The following is a 15,515-nucleotide window of genomic DNA, read 5'->3' as shown; positions in this document are numbered from 1 at the left end:
TAATACTATATATATTACAAGTTTAGAACACTAAAAGTGCAAAACGATGGGTCAAACTGGAACAGATGCTGTTTGCTTGAAGGAAGCAGCAATAGATAAATTAACTCCAGACACCATGGGCAATTAGGCATCAAGTAACTCCGATTAAAGAAAGGGCGGTGCAGAGGCGTACACAAAGCTTAAATATAAGCAGCATGTTCTGCTACATTCGTGCTGCTAAAAATTCTCCACAGAAACGATAATGATGATACTAATATAATAATTATAATTAAACAGAAAGAAAACTCACAAACCGTAAAATTTAGAATGATTGGTTGGTTGGTTGGACAAAGCCAAGTTTCAACTCAAGCCCAGGCTGCGTGTAGTAGTAGTAGTAGTAGTAGTAGTAGTAGTAGTAGTACTAGTATTCACCAAAAATGATTTTGCTATCACAAACTCCACCTACAAAGAGAAGAAAGGGCGTCTTAACCTTCGGCCCCATACCTGCATTTAACTTCTTCCCCTTCTACAAGCCTCTCCACTGCATCCGACGGAAGCCCAATCATCTCCATTGTCTTCTCCCACACTTGATAAGAGGTTTCTACATTATGAGCTTCTTCTGAAGGATTTGTCGGACGACAATCTTGAGATATGAAAGCACACACAGGCCACTCGTCTGCTTTCAACATCTCGCAGTACTCGGGAACCTGAGGATCAGTGGCTGCAAAAAGCGCACTTCGAGAACCTGCAACATTGCACTATAAATGTAAACTAGCTTCCTAACCATCATTTGTTCATATTCAACATTTATTTTATTCTCAAAATCACAGTCTCTTTCAAATATGTATTTTAATCAAACTAGCTTCTCCTGAAGGGTAGCATTGGAGCAAAATAAAAAGAAAAATAAGCATGCCCCTTCATTATTTCCCTCCTGTATCTTGATTATGTGAACTTTCGTTTTCATGTCAGTACGTATACTTATACAACATATGCTCCTATCAAATAATATTAACACCAGTGATATCTATATATATTATACAATTCACAATTTTTTGGGTCTGTGTCACACGGTTAACCAAAGACTTGAAAATTATGAAAAAATCTCTCCTTGATTCTGTAAAAGTCATAGATATTTAGAACCAGAACAGAATCCAGAGGGAATAATGAAGGTCCAAGTTCAGCTACTTCACCAAAAATTTTCAGGTTATAAATTTTTTTTCAAGTTCAGGGTAGTAAGATCAATGTTAGAAGTAAATGAAAATGATTCCTTTACATAGCGGCAATCAGAAACTTGTGTAAAATTTGCATGTTTAATAACAAATTGTAAACAGATTCAATGATACATCATCATTGAAAACTCACCTTCTTGAGCACTAAAGATAAAGTACGGTATTAGGTGATAAGCAGCTTGAACGATTTTGGGAAGATCTCTTGCCTGCAGTGAGCAAAGTTACTTTGTTTAACTTGTATAATATGTGAGGAAAAGCGGTTTAGCATTTGGCCAGATCATCTGAGAAGCACTTTTAATGTTATTCTGTGTGTTTGGCCAGCAACTCAAAAAAGTGATTTTAACAAAACAATTACCAAAAATTTTAATAACAAAAGTGTTTAGGAAATTTGAAATGTTGATTGGGGTAATTTCATTTAAAATAATTTCTCAATTTTCTACTCATGCCAATGTGCCTTGGTTAAAAAATCCAAATAGATTTTAGTAACTAAGAAAATGATAGATGATCAGACCATAAGAATGTTAGTGCTTTCTGTCAAAAGGAGGAAAATAATCAAGGAGTAAAAATTGTACAAATTATAACTGTTTAAACTCGAGAGTAAGAGAAAATGATGATGCACAAGTTGAATAGTATAGTTTGTGCCTGTCTAGGATGTCATTAATAGATGTGATTTATATATTAAAGATATTCATGGAAATGTATAATGAAAAAGGGCACCTTCGCATGCATATACAAACTTGAAAGAACAGCATATGATGAGATCCCCTAAATATTTAACATGGCATGCTTTTGGAATGAAAGGTGTATCCAGTAATGGAAGATATGTATGCTGGGGTTATTATAATGGTCACAGTAGTCATAGAAGACACCAATTACTATCCTATAATTGCCTATATGAATCAAAAATCTATTATAGGCCATTACCATATCTTGTTAGTCATGGTTGGATGGACAAGGTGTGTAAGATGAATTACAATAGTGTGCATCATTTGTCGTAAATTGTAATGGACGGAAAAATATTTAAGGTTAAATGCTAGAGGCATAAAATATGTAGGACCAAACATGAACGTACAAAAATAGATGTAAAAGTTATGAAGTAACCTAAGGGCAACAAAAGAATGAATAGTTTTAGGCAGTGCCAATTACCACATGTTCATGTTCATTATCAGTGAGCCATTTGCCCACAAACTAAACTATGTTGGACAAACCTAATATCAAAAGAAAGAAATCCAACCGATACTCTCAGATTTCACTAGTTCAGTCCCTTAACACTATAGTAGTTCATTCAGCTTGTATGAACATGTGAAAATACATATATGCAGATTAAAACAACATAAACAATGGAATATAAATTTCCAGATAAATTAAAATGTTTAAGCTACTTACAACATTAGTGTGGACAATTCCAGGAGATACACATACTACATTTATGCCAGCTTCAGCAGGCAGCCGTTTATGGAGGATGCTACTAAACTTGACCTGCATTCAAATGCCACCCGAAGTTTCCAAACTCAGATTTTTATTGATGTCTATATAGAGAATAAGACCATCTGCATTTGTCCCTGTCATGTATGACAGTATAGTGTTGAGTAGTAGACATCACATAAAAAACAATCTGAGTAGATATTTGAAATGAGGAACATGAGGGTACCAGTTTGGCATAGTTTCCATTTTCAGTTTTTGTTTTTGTCTTTAAAATTTAGCAGTGAAAATAGAAAATGACGTTTGGTTCTGTTTTCATTTTTTTTAAGTACAAAAATTTGATGTTCTGTTTCCATTTCTCTCCCACACCTAATTCCTTTGAGCACACAAAAAGCTAGTTCATGAACAATTGCTTTTGATATACTCTGTGTTTGGTTTCATGTGTTATCAATTTTCCAAACTGGTCCATGTGCTCCAAGTTTTGCCAATCTGGTTCCTGATGAGCCGGAGGACTTGCCAACCAAAAAACAAGAAGAAACAACAACAACAATCACAAGCCTAAAATAAATTTTAATGTTAAGGGCTTTTGTCAATATAAATTGAATTATTACATATATTTAACCACCAAATAAAATTTATGAAATTTATAACAAACACAATTTAGTTTTTATTTTCAAAATTTTGAAAAGAAAAAACAAAATTATTAAACATATTCATGGTTCATTTTTTTTTATTAAAAAGAAAACTGAACAAAAAAACCAAAAATTCAAACCACAAGCTCTACATTTCCTAAAAATATTACATCTTTTCACAATACTATAATGTACAAAAGATACATGGAGTATGCTGTACTTATGATTAAAAAATATAGTCTTGAAATATAAAAAAAGTAAGCCTTCCTACCAAAACAAAAAGCCCAATGATGGAAGGTTCGCATGATAGGTAACCCATACATGATCATAATAGAATGCTGCCGCAAAGAGATTCTGATCTAGAACCAAGAAAATGCAGAAAAGATGAATGAAAGAAAGAATTCGCAAGAAAAAGCAATCAACATCATGAATCAATAATTAATAATCAATTCTGAAAATTGCCTAGGTAATCATAGACTCATAATTCCACACCAAACTAGGAAACCAAATTAAGAAGCAGTCTGTTACTACAACTATGACTTCCTATTAAGGCAGGGAGCAAAAATAAAAATTTTGATCATATCTATATCTAAGTTCCAAAATGACTCAAATCCTAATAGCAAGAACTATAAGATCCTAAATTAAATTGAACTTTTTTATGTTCATCAAGTTGATGGCTAAGATAGTCCAAGTTCAATGTGTATATTGTATAAGAAGAATATTGAGGCCAAGAAGAACAAGGAGAAAGAAGTCATGAAAGGCATAGTGTTCCATACTCTGCGGTTTAACTAAGAACATAGTGTTCCATACTCAATAGCAAGCCACGCAGATATGGACAAGGAAGAAGTAGGAGTTGGAGAAAATTAGGAATTTGTTAAGAAATTTTACTAATCATTACTTGTCTAAAAGAAATGCTTTAAATTAGTGCCCTCTCCCTGACCCTGCCCCACCCCAAAAATAATATCACATCTAACAAATTATGCAATTTGGTGCCTCCTTTGGAACTATGCTCATATTATAATCATATCAAATCCATAGATGTTGATAATATGCAAGAAAACATCCCACACCACTTATAAGACCGATTGAGAGTGTAATTATTAACAATATACTAGTTAAAACACAAGAATCATTTTAGAATAAATAATTGAAATATATATATAGAGAGAGAGAGAGCAATTTTTTGAAGATCAAGGCCTACAGATCAATCATCAACCTCATTCCCCAACCAGAAGTGGGAAAGATACAGTAACTTCAGGTACACAAGCCACCATGTGAAGATGCTTTTATATTTTTGCCCAAAAATAGATATGGTGATATCCAATTGAAAGAAGAAATATAACGAGGAAAAGTAGCCTTCCAAGTATTGCTACAAATGAACTATAAGTCACCCCTGTGTACATGTCCAAAAAGATGAAAAAAAAATAACAGCACCTGCGCCAGTTTGCTGCTTGAGTATCCTAACAAACTTGTATACTTCCTTTTCCCGGAAACGGCATTCATATCTTCTGTGTCAACGAATCCAACATAATGCATCTACACACAAGAAAATGGACAGAATGCTCTCAGGCTTGCATGACACGGAAATTAGAATGAAACAGTTTCACAAGTGATTAGAATCATTATTATAGATGGTTGTTTGAACAGGTACAATTTCATATTTCAACAAAGATGCAGGCAAATCACATAGCACATCTACCAAATAGAGTTGTATAATTATGATACATAGTCATTATTGGGTAAGGAGGTCTACTTTTATTTGAATGGAAACACTGTTTTCCATGTGCCTATACATAGAAACTTCGTCATAAAAGCTAACTTTCATTGTTAAAGGTTTAATTTATTAATGAAAGAGGAACAACATCCTAATGCAAGAATGAACTTACTTGCCGGCAATTGCAATGGGGAGAGAGAGAGAATAATGGTTGCACTCAGGGCAACAAAAGAAGAAAGAAATTAACCACAGAGAAACAAGGTGACACTTTCAAGCTCTGTTTTATATCAACAACTCTAATTCTCATCTTCCCCATAAATGTATAAATATTATTATTGTAACCAATGAGTTTTGGACATATGCAAATACCAATTGTGTGGAAAAGTTGAAAGTTCTGATATTCAACCTTGTCAAGTTGCAGAAAAAACTCATGTCCACTAACTGGAATACACTAAGACTTCAATCCCTAGATGAACAGATTCATAACGGAAATATATTTAAAATTTGGAATATTGGATGTACCTGTCAAACATACAAAAGATGTCTCATTATTGCATATTATGAGTACATGCATTTTGGCAATAAGGAAGAAGATTTATATACATATGTATAGCCATGTCAATGCATGCTTAATAAACACAGAAACTCTTCAACATGCATACAGCTACATACCCCAAAATTGGACTTACAATGGAATTCACATTAATAATTCGGCTTGGTGAACCTCTGATAAGGGATGGCAAAAGTAATACTGAAAGCAATGCTGGAGCCAGATGATTCACTTGCATGTGTTCTTCATATCCGTCCTTTGAGAACTTTTGTGGTTCTAGGGAATACCAAAACAACAGAAATCAGTTTGAAAAGAAAGGAAGAGATAGTTAGCTCTGCTGACTTGCACGAAAAAGAAAAAGCATAAAGTTAAAATTCATGTATCTGTGTCTTTGATTGTTACAGCGGTGCAATTACAAAAAGACACATTGAAATGTTATTCAACTCTACACATTGTCATCTAGTGTACCTATTGTCATTTTAGTGATGTACATTATTGTCAGGCTAGAATGCCATTTAATGACCAGGTATCTACAGGTATTTGTAGATAATGTTATTAATATTATTGAATTTCTGCAAGAGAGAATCTACAAATAGGATCCACACTAGGAAATACTACAACAGCTACTAATTTTCAGGAAGCAATCACTTCAAATACTAACCTCCAATGGAGAATATCCCTGCATTATTGATGAGGACATGTAACGGTCCTGAACGAGCATTCCATGCTTCAGCAAATTTCACAACAGAATCTAGGGAGAGAAGATCGAGTTCCATCACCTTAAGAAGTCACAATTTCGAGTGCATTAACAGTCTTGGAACTGAAAACCTGATCTGAAAAGAATTATATATACCTTTCTAAGTCCTGAGTTAAGAGCATATACATTATAGGTCAATGTAGAGGCAGACAGATTGGTCAAGAGTTAATGAGGCAAGCAGTCTTCTCAATCACACAAAGGTGATTGTTTCTGACTTTACATGTTACGGAGCCCTCTCTGTTCCACAGGATCTCCCTTGTTATTCCCTCATGTTATTTCTTCTATAGTTATATAGCAAAGAAAGATCTCTTATTTACAATTTTTTATAGCATCTGCTATTCTTCTTCTTTATGATAAATTATCATCATTTAGAAAAAAAAAAAAAAAAAAGAGGGTTGTTGACAATGAATAAAAAAAGATCATATAATGGAGAAACCCCTTGCAATTTGTCTCTCCTTTGATTACAAGCAATATTCTGTAAGATTTGGGAAGTAGACCAGAGGAGAAAAGGTTGCTTCATACAGGAGCTCAGCTGCAGCTGGGACATCTGATCTTAGTGCCCGTTATATTATCTTTGAAAATTTTCAGAAATATAACATTTCTTCTCTAAAGCAGCATTCAGTGTGTGTATTATGTACCTCAATATTAAGAGGAAGGCCCATCCCTGACCATTCCTCCTGCCACTTCCTGATCAACTCATGAGCAGCCTTAGTGTTTCTGACTGCCATCACAACATAAGCCCCCGATTCTGCCAATTGCCTGCTCAACAAAAACGCATTAAGATTACAGAAAGTAATAAAATAGAAGTATCTCTTACACTTATTTTCTTTATAAAAGAAAGATAGTAAAATCATGCCAATGCAATCTCGACACAGCTACAACCAAAGTACCTAACATAAAACAACAGTAGGTAGCTGAAGCACTGTAACCTCATAACTGATGGTGACAAAAATCATATGCAATATTTACCAATGCAATATGTTCTACCATACAGGTCATGTGGAAGTAAAGATTATACGATAAGTTGCATTCTACTTCATATTAGAGCACCTTCCCTTCCATTAAGAAGTGCTTGGCAATTGGCATACAATTAGAGTTTTTTTGTTTGTCAGAGGACTATATTTCCTTCATGAATTAATATGGGCAAAGCCAACTACAGTTCTTTCCAAGGAAATAATGATCATATTGTGGCTTAAAGCAGAAGGCAAGAATCAAGAAATCCTATAAATAGAGAACAGGACAACAACACGCCAAGGGGCAGAATTCTATTCCACCCAATAACACAAAGGCTTACATCTCAAAGCAATTAACCAAACTGCTAAGCCTTCAGGGACAAGAAGGCAGTTTGACCACTATCCATGGCAGATCAACTGTCAGAATTCCACCCAAGAGCACAAGTCTTGTATCTAAATGCAATCGGCCAAATTGTCCTCCATTTAGGAAAAGAAGGTAGTTTTTGACCACTATTCATAGCAGGCAAAGCCAGAAACACCAGGAGAAGGAATTTCATGTTGACTACCCAACTTGATGAAGTAGAACGCAAAATCAAAAAGGTTGACTGTAGGATGCAAAACTTGTACAAGAAGATGAAGATGGCGAACAATTACCGGCCAGACTCAGTATGCATCTAAGAGGCAAAATTACAGTGACGTACATAACCATGCTTCCATCTACCTAAGAATTATGCAAGACGGGAAGAGGATTAGGTTATAGCTCAATAGAACTCCACTCTGACACCTCTTTCTTTTTCTCGATGGACAATTCGTATCCAAACAAAGTAACTGCAATTATACAAGTTTCGACATGCCATGATACACACAAGCGTCATTTGCCGCATTACAAAAAGGAGAATTACACAAAAGAAGTACAACAGTAAAGCCACACGCAGGGTCTCAAAGCTTGATCGTGTTGCGAAGGAGGAAGGAGAAAGCGAACCTGGCGATTTCACGGCCAATGCCGCTGGTGGAGCCAGTGATGATGCAGGTGATGTCGTTGATCGGAGGCAAAGGCATGGGGTTGTGCAAGTGACTCGCCGTAATCCTCTGGAACAGCATCTCGTATCCCAAATACAGCCATCCCCTCGCCCATTCCATCCACCCCAACCGCTGCTTCTTCTTTTTCCCCGGCACCACCTTCTCCATTTCTTCCGAACTAGCCGCCGACGCCGAAGCCGAAGACATTATCCCCCCGGCCGCCGGCCCCTTCCTCTCTCAGAGAGAGAATATAAGATCTGTCTTTTACTGTCCGCCAAAACCCTCGATTTGTTGATCCGTCCGTCCGTCCGTCTATTCAATCGGAATGAAGAATCATCCGAATTGAAAAAATACTTCCAAGTCAATAACATAAATTATTACGGATTAATAAGATTCGATTGCATAATTAAGACTTAATTACAGATTATTAACACTTAAAAACACTATATAAATTAATCCAATTATAAGACTAATTTAAATAAAAAATTATACAATTTAATAATTAACCAATAAAAATTATCTATTTTTTTTTTTTAAGACTTTTGTAGCCATCCCATCTATTGCCGGCCACCTGATCTAATACCAAGGCTCAAGCTAAATTTAAAAAAAAAAGAAAATTATCTTAGTTTAAGTGGCTTTTTGGGTCTATTTAATTAAATTAATGACTGTTGGTATTTATATCACATATATACAAAAACGTCTTAGAGTATCATTTCAACATTTTTGAAATTTTAAAAAATATTTTGGAACTGTTTTTATAATTTCAAAAACGTTTGGAGACTATTTTATAATATTAAAAAAAATCAAAAATAAATTTATGTTCACAAAGAAGTTAAAGACAGAAAAATTATATTTATTTTTGAAATTTATTTAAATCATTATAGAATAGTCCTTATATATATTTCTATATTAAAAATTATATTTATAATAAAATTTTTATATTTACACATTTCAATTCCTTACTTTTTAAAAAATATAATTTTTACATTTTATTTGATATTATATTCATTTTCTAATTTTGTTTTTGTTTCCGTGTAAATTAACATACCATCGTATTAAATTCAACTCAGGAGACTTATCTTTTATATTTAAGATTTAAAAAAAATTCTTTTAAAATAAAAAATATTAAGGGATCGAGTTAACCATTTACTCTCACAACTCTCTCTCTCCTCTCTCATCCTTTCTCTACCCTATAATTACTAAAATAAAAAATAAAATAAAAAAATAGAGATAGCCTAATCTTATATGTAGTATATATAATAAAAAGATTAAGAAACAAACCTGTAATTAAAAGGAAATTAAAAAATAACATAATCAAAACCTAAACCCAAAAGCAATCTGCTCGCCCCTCACAGTCACCGGCAACATATTTATGTATATGTATAGCTTAAACGAAACCCTGTGTCTACCATCACTTCACAAATTTGTCACCAACTCTCTCTCTCTCTCTCTCTCTCTCTCTCTCTCATTCGTCTTTACAGAGGAGCTTCACAGATTCAGCAGCGATTCAGGTATAGAAGAAACATCGATCTTCTTGAGGTTATCTTAATTCGATATTGAAAATTTAAACCGGAATGACACAACTGCGCCACTGTTATATAGCTTGAATTTGTACTGGAAGTTTAGCATCATGTCATCAATTTGGTGCATGTATGATAAGCAAGCAAGCCGGAAGGAACATGGAAAATTAATAGTGATTTTCTGGTTGTATCTTATGTAATTTCTTGGTGTGTATCCATTAATTCATGTAGATTAAAACTAAGTTAACTAACTAATTACCTTCGTGTATATGTATATTCAACTTTTTTCTTAATTGTGTCCACCATTGTATTATATGTGCGCAGAGCGTGCATTTCATTGAAAGTGCTTACTTCTTCCTTGCTTTATTTTGATTGATCTCACAAAGTAACAGAAATGATCTTTTAGGAACTTTCTGGTCTTTAATTTCTTTATACCGTTATATATGTATTGTTAAAATTTCTTGATGATTTTAGAAAAGATATGTATATATATATATATATGGCAACATAATAGTTCTGATCAAACAAGTTTTTCTGATCTTAATTAATGGTCGTAAATCCTAGGAGTATTTCTGTGAAGCACTTCATTTTGTGCGTTGTTGTTTGATTTGTTGTTCTTAGATGCATCGACATTATAGCTGCTGATCCGATCCGGGATAGAGGTCTTAATTAACTTTGGAATGTTGATTATACCGTTCGCTTAATTAGCAGAAAATACAACTTAAAATGGAAGGACTGCGTCCAAGTTGCGCAGTGAAGGCGATCATAGTAATCGTGGTCTCTTCCGTGTGGTTCCGCTGCGTCGACTGTGCACCAACCAACCACTCCGTCGGAGGTCCGACCGGTTGGAATCTTGCTTCCGACCTCCATACATGGGCTGCTTCCACCACATTTCACGCCGGCGACAATCTAGGTAATTCCCCACCTGCGCATTTATCGTAATCGTGACCAGGCAGCTAGTTCTTATTTTGGCCTGCCTTTTGCTACAATAAGCTGTAACGGACTTGTCATTTTTATGTAACCGAAAGTGGAAAAGAAAATGGCGGCTTATCTGAGTTGTTGATTTCTGGTTTGATTAACAACTTAGATTCATCGAAGGGTAAGGTGGTAGATAGCAAAATCGCAGAGATAACAACTTTCGAGATGTTGATCAAAGATCGGGAAAAAATGAGATTGATCCAAGGAATAATTCCACCGTGTGTCTGCTCCGGATTAATGAGAGTGGGCTGGTATTTTGTTAGTGCTTGAGGGGTTAAATCTGATATGCTCGTACTAGTAGAACTATCTAACTGAATGGATAATGGAGTCGCGAAATTGTATTGTAACGACTTGGGTTGGGCGCTAATGGTTTGTTGTGACATTGTGGGGGTGCAGTGTTCAGCTACTGGCCGACCCACGACGTGCTAGAAGTCAACCAAGCAGATTACGCCACGTGTCGGACCGTGAACCCGATCAGCGTGCACAGTGATGGGAAGACTGTGATACAGCTGCAGGAAGGTGGGACCACCAGGTTCTTCATTTGTGGGAGACGTCGCCACTGTGCCATGGGACTCAAACTTGAGGTGCATGTCCTTTCTGACTCTGATCAGGCCGTATCCTCGTCATCACCTTCCCCCGCACCCTCCTTACCCAATCCCGCTGACGCCCCAGCTGGTTCAGGAGGAGAAGGCAGCATGGGAGGCCGGCGACGAGGAGGCGGCAGCCTTGGCAGAAGGAGTCCTCCTCCGCTGCCGCCGCCTCCTCCTCCAGCTTCTTCAGGTAAAAGTCCTCCTGCAGGTGGTCATGATCATGCTCCAGCTCCACAAGTACCAGCTGTCGATAATGAGAAATCTGCTCCCGCTCCTGACAGCTGCCACTGTTCTGGAGTTGCTTCTGATCACACCAAACTCGGCAGTGCCATCTGGGCGGTTGATGCTGGGGGATTCTTTCTCAGCTGCTTCTTGGCCCTGATCTCACAGCACTACCTGTGATTGTCCCCATGAACTCTGGATATTGTCCCCTCTTCTATCTCTATCATTAAAAGTCACTAATTCGTACGTACGTGTGAATTTGAACGAACAAATAATAATGCCCATGTTATGTTAGTTCGTGAGTTGGGGCCATGCAGTTTCATTACCCACACTTAATTAGCCGTGGCACGTACATAGCCAGCTAGCATATCACTTTTGATACTCGTTTTCCTGCTGAGAACACGTATAGCATGCATTTCAATATATATATATATATAGCTCCACTGATACATATTACGTACGTACCTAGTTTTATTTCTCTTTTGATTTCCTTCTCTCCCTGCCTCTCGACTCTCGATCAGTACACGCGCACAAGAACAGAGAGAGAGAGAGAGAGAGAGAGAGCTTGGCCTGCTATATATTAGATATATTAGATATATATATATGCACCTTTTTTCTTGCTTAAACCAAGATCTCTCAAATGACATCAAGGAACTTGGACTACGTACCCAATTTTAATGCTAGCTTATATATTGTTTTTATAAGTAAAAGTAAATGATTTATGTATAAAATATTATGTTAATGAGTAATGCTAATTATTCTTTAATTAATGGTTAAACTTCAAAACAAATTTTATTAGTTGATGAAATTAATATCGCAAAACATGATAAATTTATTATTTATTAATAAAATTATTTTAAAATTAAAAACAATATATATGTGCATTTATTAAAGCTTATGTTAATTAGTATCTCTGTTACATTGATTGTTGTGAAGCTCTTTGATTTATTGTAATTGTTCTTAGAATTAATTTTCGAGTTCTATAATTAATTAATGAATATTACAAGGAGTTTAGAATTTAAAAAAAATCACGTTTGAGCTAGCTAGGTACTGGCTGGGCTTTCCTCTCACACCGACAAGACTATGGATGTGGGTGGGCCATTGAAGCCCAATTTCATTCCAACGGTCAATCAAAATCACCAATGTGATTAGTGGGCCAAGAAATGATGAATGGTAATAATTTTTTTTTTTTTTTAAAAAAAGACCATGCTATTTTGGATAGAATCTATCCATATAGAATTGTATTTTTTTTTTGTCATTTTAATTATTGACATTAGGATAATTATGTCATTTAACATTTTTTTTTTTACCAACGATACCCTTTCTAGTCACAATTCAAAATTTCATTCTCTCTCTTCTTTGTTAAATTTAAATTTTAGTCTTTCACATAATTTAATGAATTTTTAGAATCCCAAGAATTACAATGACTTTAAATACGGATTATTCTATTTTGTTCGAATTGGTCGATGCACAAAATTACTAAAAACATCAAATAATAAAAATATCAGTAATGAAACTGGCTCAGTAATTCAAGCAAGTCCCAAGATGCAGTCCACCGAATGCAGTACTGACAGACTGCATCTAGGATGCAGCCGCTGGCCCGCTAGGATGCAGCTGCTGGCGGGCTGCATCTTGGATGCAGTCCGCTAGCATCCCAACGGATTGCAGTCCGTTAGCATCCCAATGGGATACAGCCCGCCAGCACTGCATCTTAGATGCAGTATGCAGTCCACCAGATAGCGAATTGCATCATTTGGCAGATTGCATCTTCTGTCTGGGCGAACTTCAAATAATTTATGAATGGAATAAAATAAAAGAAGAATGCAAAGAGAATACATTAATTATAGCCAATGGTGTGCTGCCACCTAAGTGTCATGATCGTCATTATTCATTTTTATAACTAATTTTTTTTGCTTTGGAAACGTACAACTTTAATGCGTTGGGTAGTAGTTTTAGGCGGGAATTTTAAGAAGAAAAACATACGAGTGAAGAGTTAAAATTTTTATAAGATTAAAATTATCTTTCTGTTTTGTTTAATATAATTAAAATATTATAAAATAATATAAAATAAACATTAAATGACCTTCTATCGAGATAGCTAGGTTCTATTCAAATAGGTTTACCGTTTAAAAAAAAGGGAGTATTAGTTTTGATTGATGCATTAATTGCAGTGTAATAACTTTTTACATGATATGTACTTTTAATGTGTAATTCTTAAATAATGATGCATGCATTACGTTTTAATATCTACGTCAATGGAAAATATTATTTTATTTTTCACTAATATTATTTAAACACTCAAATTTAAATAATTAAATTTAAGATGATATTCTGCATTAATATTTTGTATTATATTATATATATAATATTAATTAAAAGAAATATATAAAATATTAAATTCCAGTGTCTAAATATATAATAATAATAATAATAATAATAATAGGTGTTAGTTAAACTAGCTAATTATAGACATTATTATTATTATATATATATGAAATCAATCAATCACATTTATTAATTATTATCTAGCGGTGTCTGATCATCTGTATTAATTGTTGGCAAACACAAGATGACTAATTTTGAGTTTCAGCGATCGATCGAGAATGTTAAGATACACCATAAGGATATACATTTTTATGCGTAACTGTACATTAATTTGTATGTAGATTATTTATATATGTTGGATTTTGATTCTCTATATATATTTTGTAAGTGTGATTTAAGTTTTTACTTCTTTTTCGTTTATTTATTTATTAGCCTATATATGTAGTACCTAGCTAGCTTTGTACATAATTTAAATTTAAATTTAAATTACAACAGCAGCTAGCAAACAACATAAAGAAAATGTCAACAACTATACAAAAAAATACATTAGCAAACCTCTACACGTACGTACAAAGCTAGCTATATACATTCATATATATATATATATAGTTGTATGTATACTGAACTTGTGGAGTGGAGTACGTACTAGTATATATTCTTCCTTCCTTAACCCTTCTCCTTAATTCAGTTTATGTAGCACTAATTACTTGTACTGGGGTGATCTAATTAATTAATTAAGCCTGATATATATGTATATATATATTTATTGATACTTAAGGGATCCTGTAGCAAAAGCTAGCTAGTTATTTACTAATAGGAATTGCAGCAGGATTAAATATTGATCATGCGGGGGGATCAGACATTGTTCTTCTCTGCTTCTTGTCTCTGCAAGCACTATATATGGCGTTTGAAATTCTTATTCTTGATGAAGGCTTCGGCTTGAAGGTTGACCTCTTCCCGAGTGAGGGAAGCCCCTCTTCGGAGGCCTCCTCGTTTCCACCCGAACACCGCGTCGTTGAATGTCTCGGCCTTCCTCAGCTCCTGCCAAGCCTTCAAATTCGATTTCCTCTTTGCTGCTGCTGCTGCTGCTACTGATTTTGGTGGAACGTTGTAGCAGTAGTCCCGTGATGATGATGATGATGTAGTAGTAGTAGCAGCAGCAGCAGCAGTGCTCTTTTTGGGTTTCCTTCCACCAGTACCCTTCTTATTAATGGTGTTCCAGGTCACCTCCAGTGAGTAGTTGCCCTGGTCACCATTAACATCGCTGCAGCTGCCACCATCCTCCTTCTTTTCACTTATATCCCCCACTAACCTCCTCCCCTCATAATTCTCCGTAGTACTATTGGGGGCTGCCGTGCTTGACGTCCTCGTCGTTTCACAGTCATTTGTATTGAAGAGATGGTGATGATCAAGTGGCTGTATTAGTGGTGGCGACACAAAGGGAAGGTCGACATGGAGGAGGTCATCATGTGATGATTCTGGGGTGGTGGTTTCATTGATATTGGATACAATAATATTGGCACGAGATCTTGAAAAAGAAGAAGAAGAAGAAGAAGAAGAAGAAGCTATTACTTGTACTGTTGTTGTTACTACCGGTGCTGCTGCCGTTTCTGCTGCAGCTCGG

At 35.2% G+C, this 15,515-nt stretch overlaps 2 protein-coding genes across 2 annotated transcripts; one reads left to right on the top strand and one right to left on the bottom strand.

The window, feature by feature from the left end:
- Positions 1–123: 123 nt before the first annotated feature.
- On the bottom strand, positions 124–8,573 carry LOC127795910 (dehydrogenase/reductase SDR family member FEY-like). Its single transcript, XM_052327889.1, has 8 exons — positions 8,219–8,573; positions 6,922–7,042; positions 6,188–6,305; positions 5,666–5,802; positions 4,697–4,798; positions 2,595–2,687; positions 1,342–1,414; positions 124–724 (listed from the first exon to the last, which is right to left on the bottom strand). The coding sequence occupies exons 1-8, from the start codon at positions 8,461–8,463 to the stop codon at positions 465–467; spliced, it is 1,149 nt and encodes a 382-aa protein (XP_052183849.1). The 5' UTR covers positions 8,464–8,573; the 3' UTR covers positions 124–464.
- A 1,929-nt stretch (positions 8,574–10,502) lies between these two features.
- LOC127794054 (blue copper protein 1b-like) lies at positions 10,503–11,746 on the top strand. The gene is made up of 2 exons (XM_052324935.1): positions 10,503–10,689; positions 11,151–11,746. Exons 1-2 carry the CDS (start codon positions 10,503–10,505, stop codon positions 11,744–11,746), a joined length of 783 nt encoding a protein of 260 aa, XP_052180895.1.
- Positions 11,747–15,515: the final 3,769 nt, after the last annotated feature.

The sequence above is a fragment of the Diospyros lotus genome, chromosome 2 (genome assembly GCF_014633365.1).
Source record: "Diospyros lotus cultivar Yz01 chromosome 2, ASM1463336v1, whole genome shotgun sequence".
Taxonomy (NCBI): domain Eukaryota; kingdom Viridiplantae; phylum Streptophyta; class Magnoliopsida; order Ericales; family Ebenaceae; genus Diospyros; species Diospyros lotus.
Note: the sequence above shows the minus strand (reverse complement) of the source record. Positions and strands in the feature narration are given on the sequence as shown.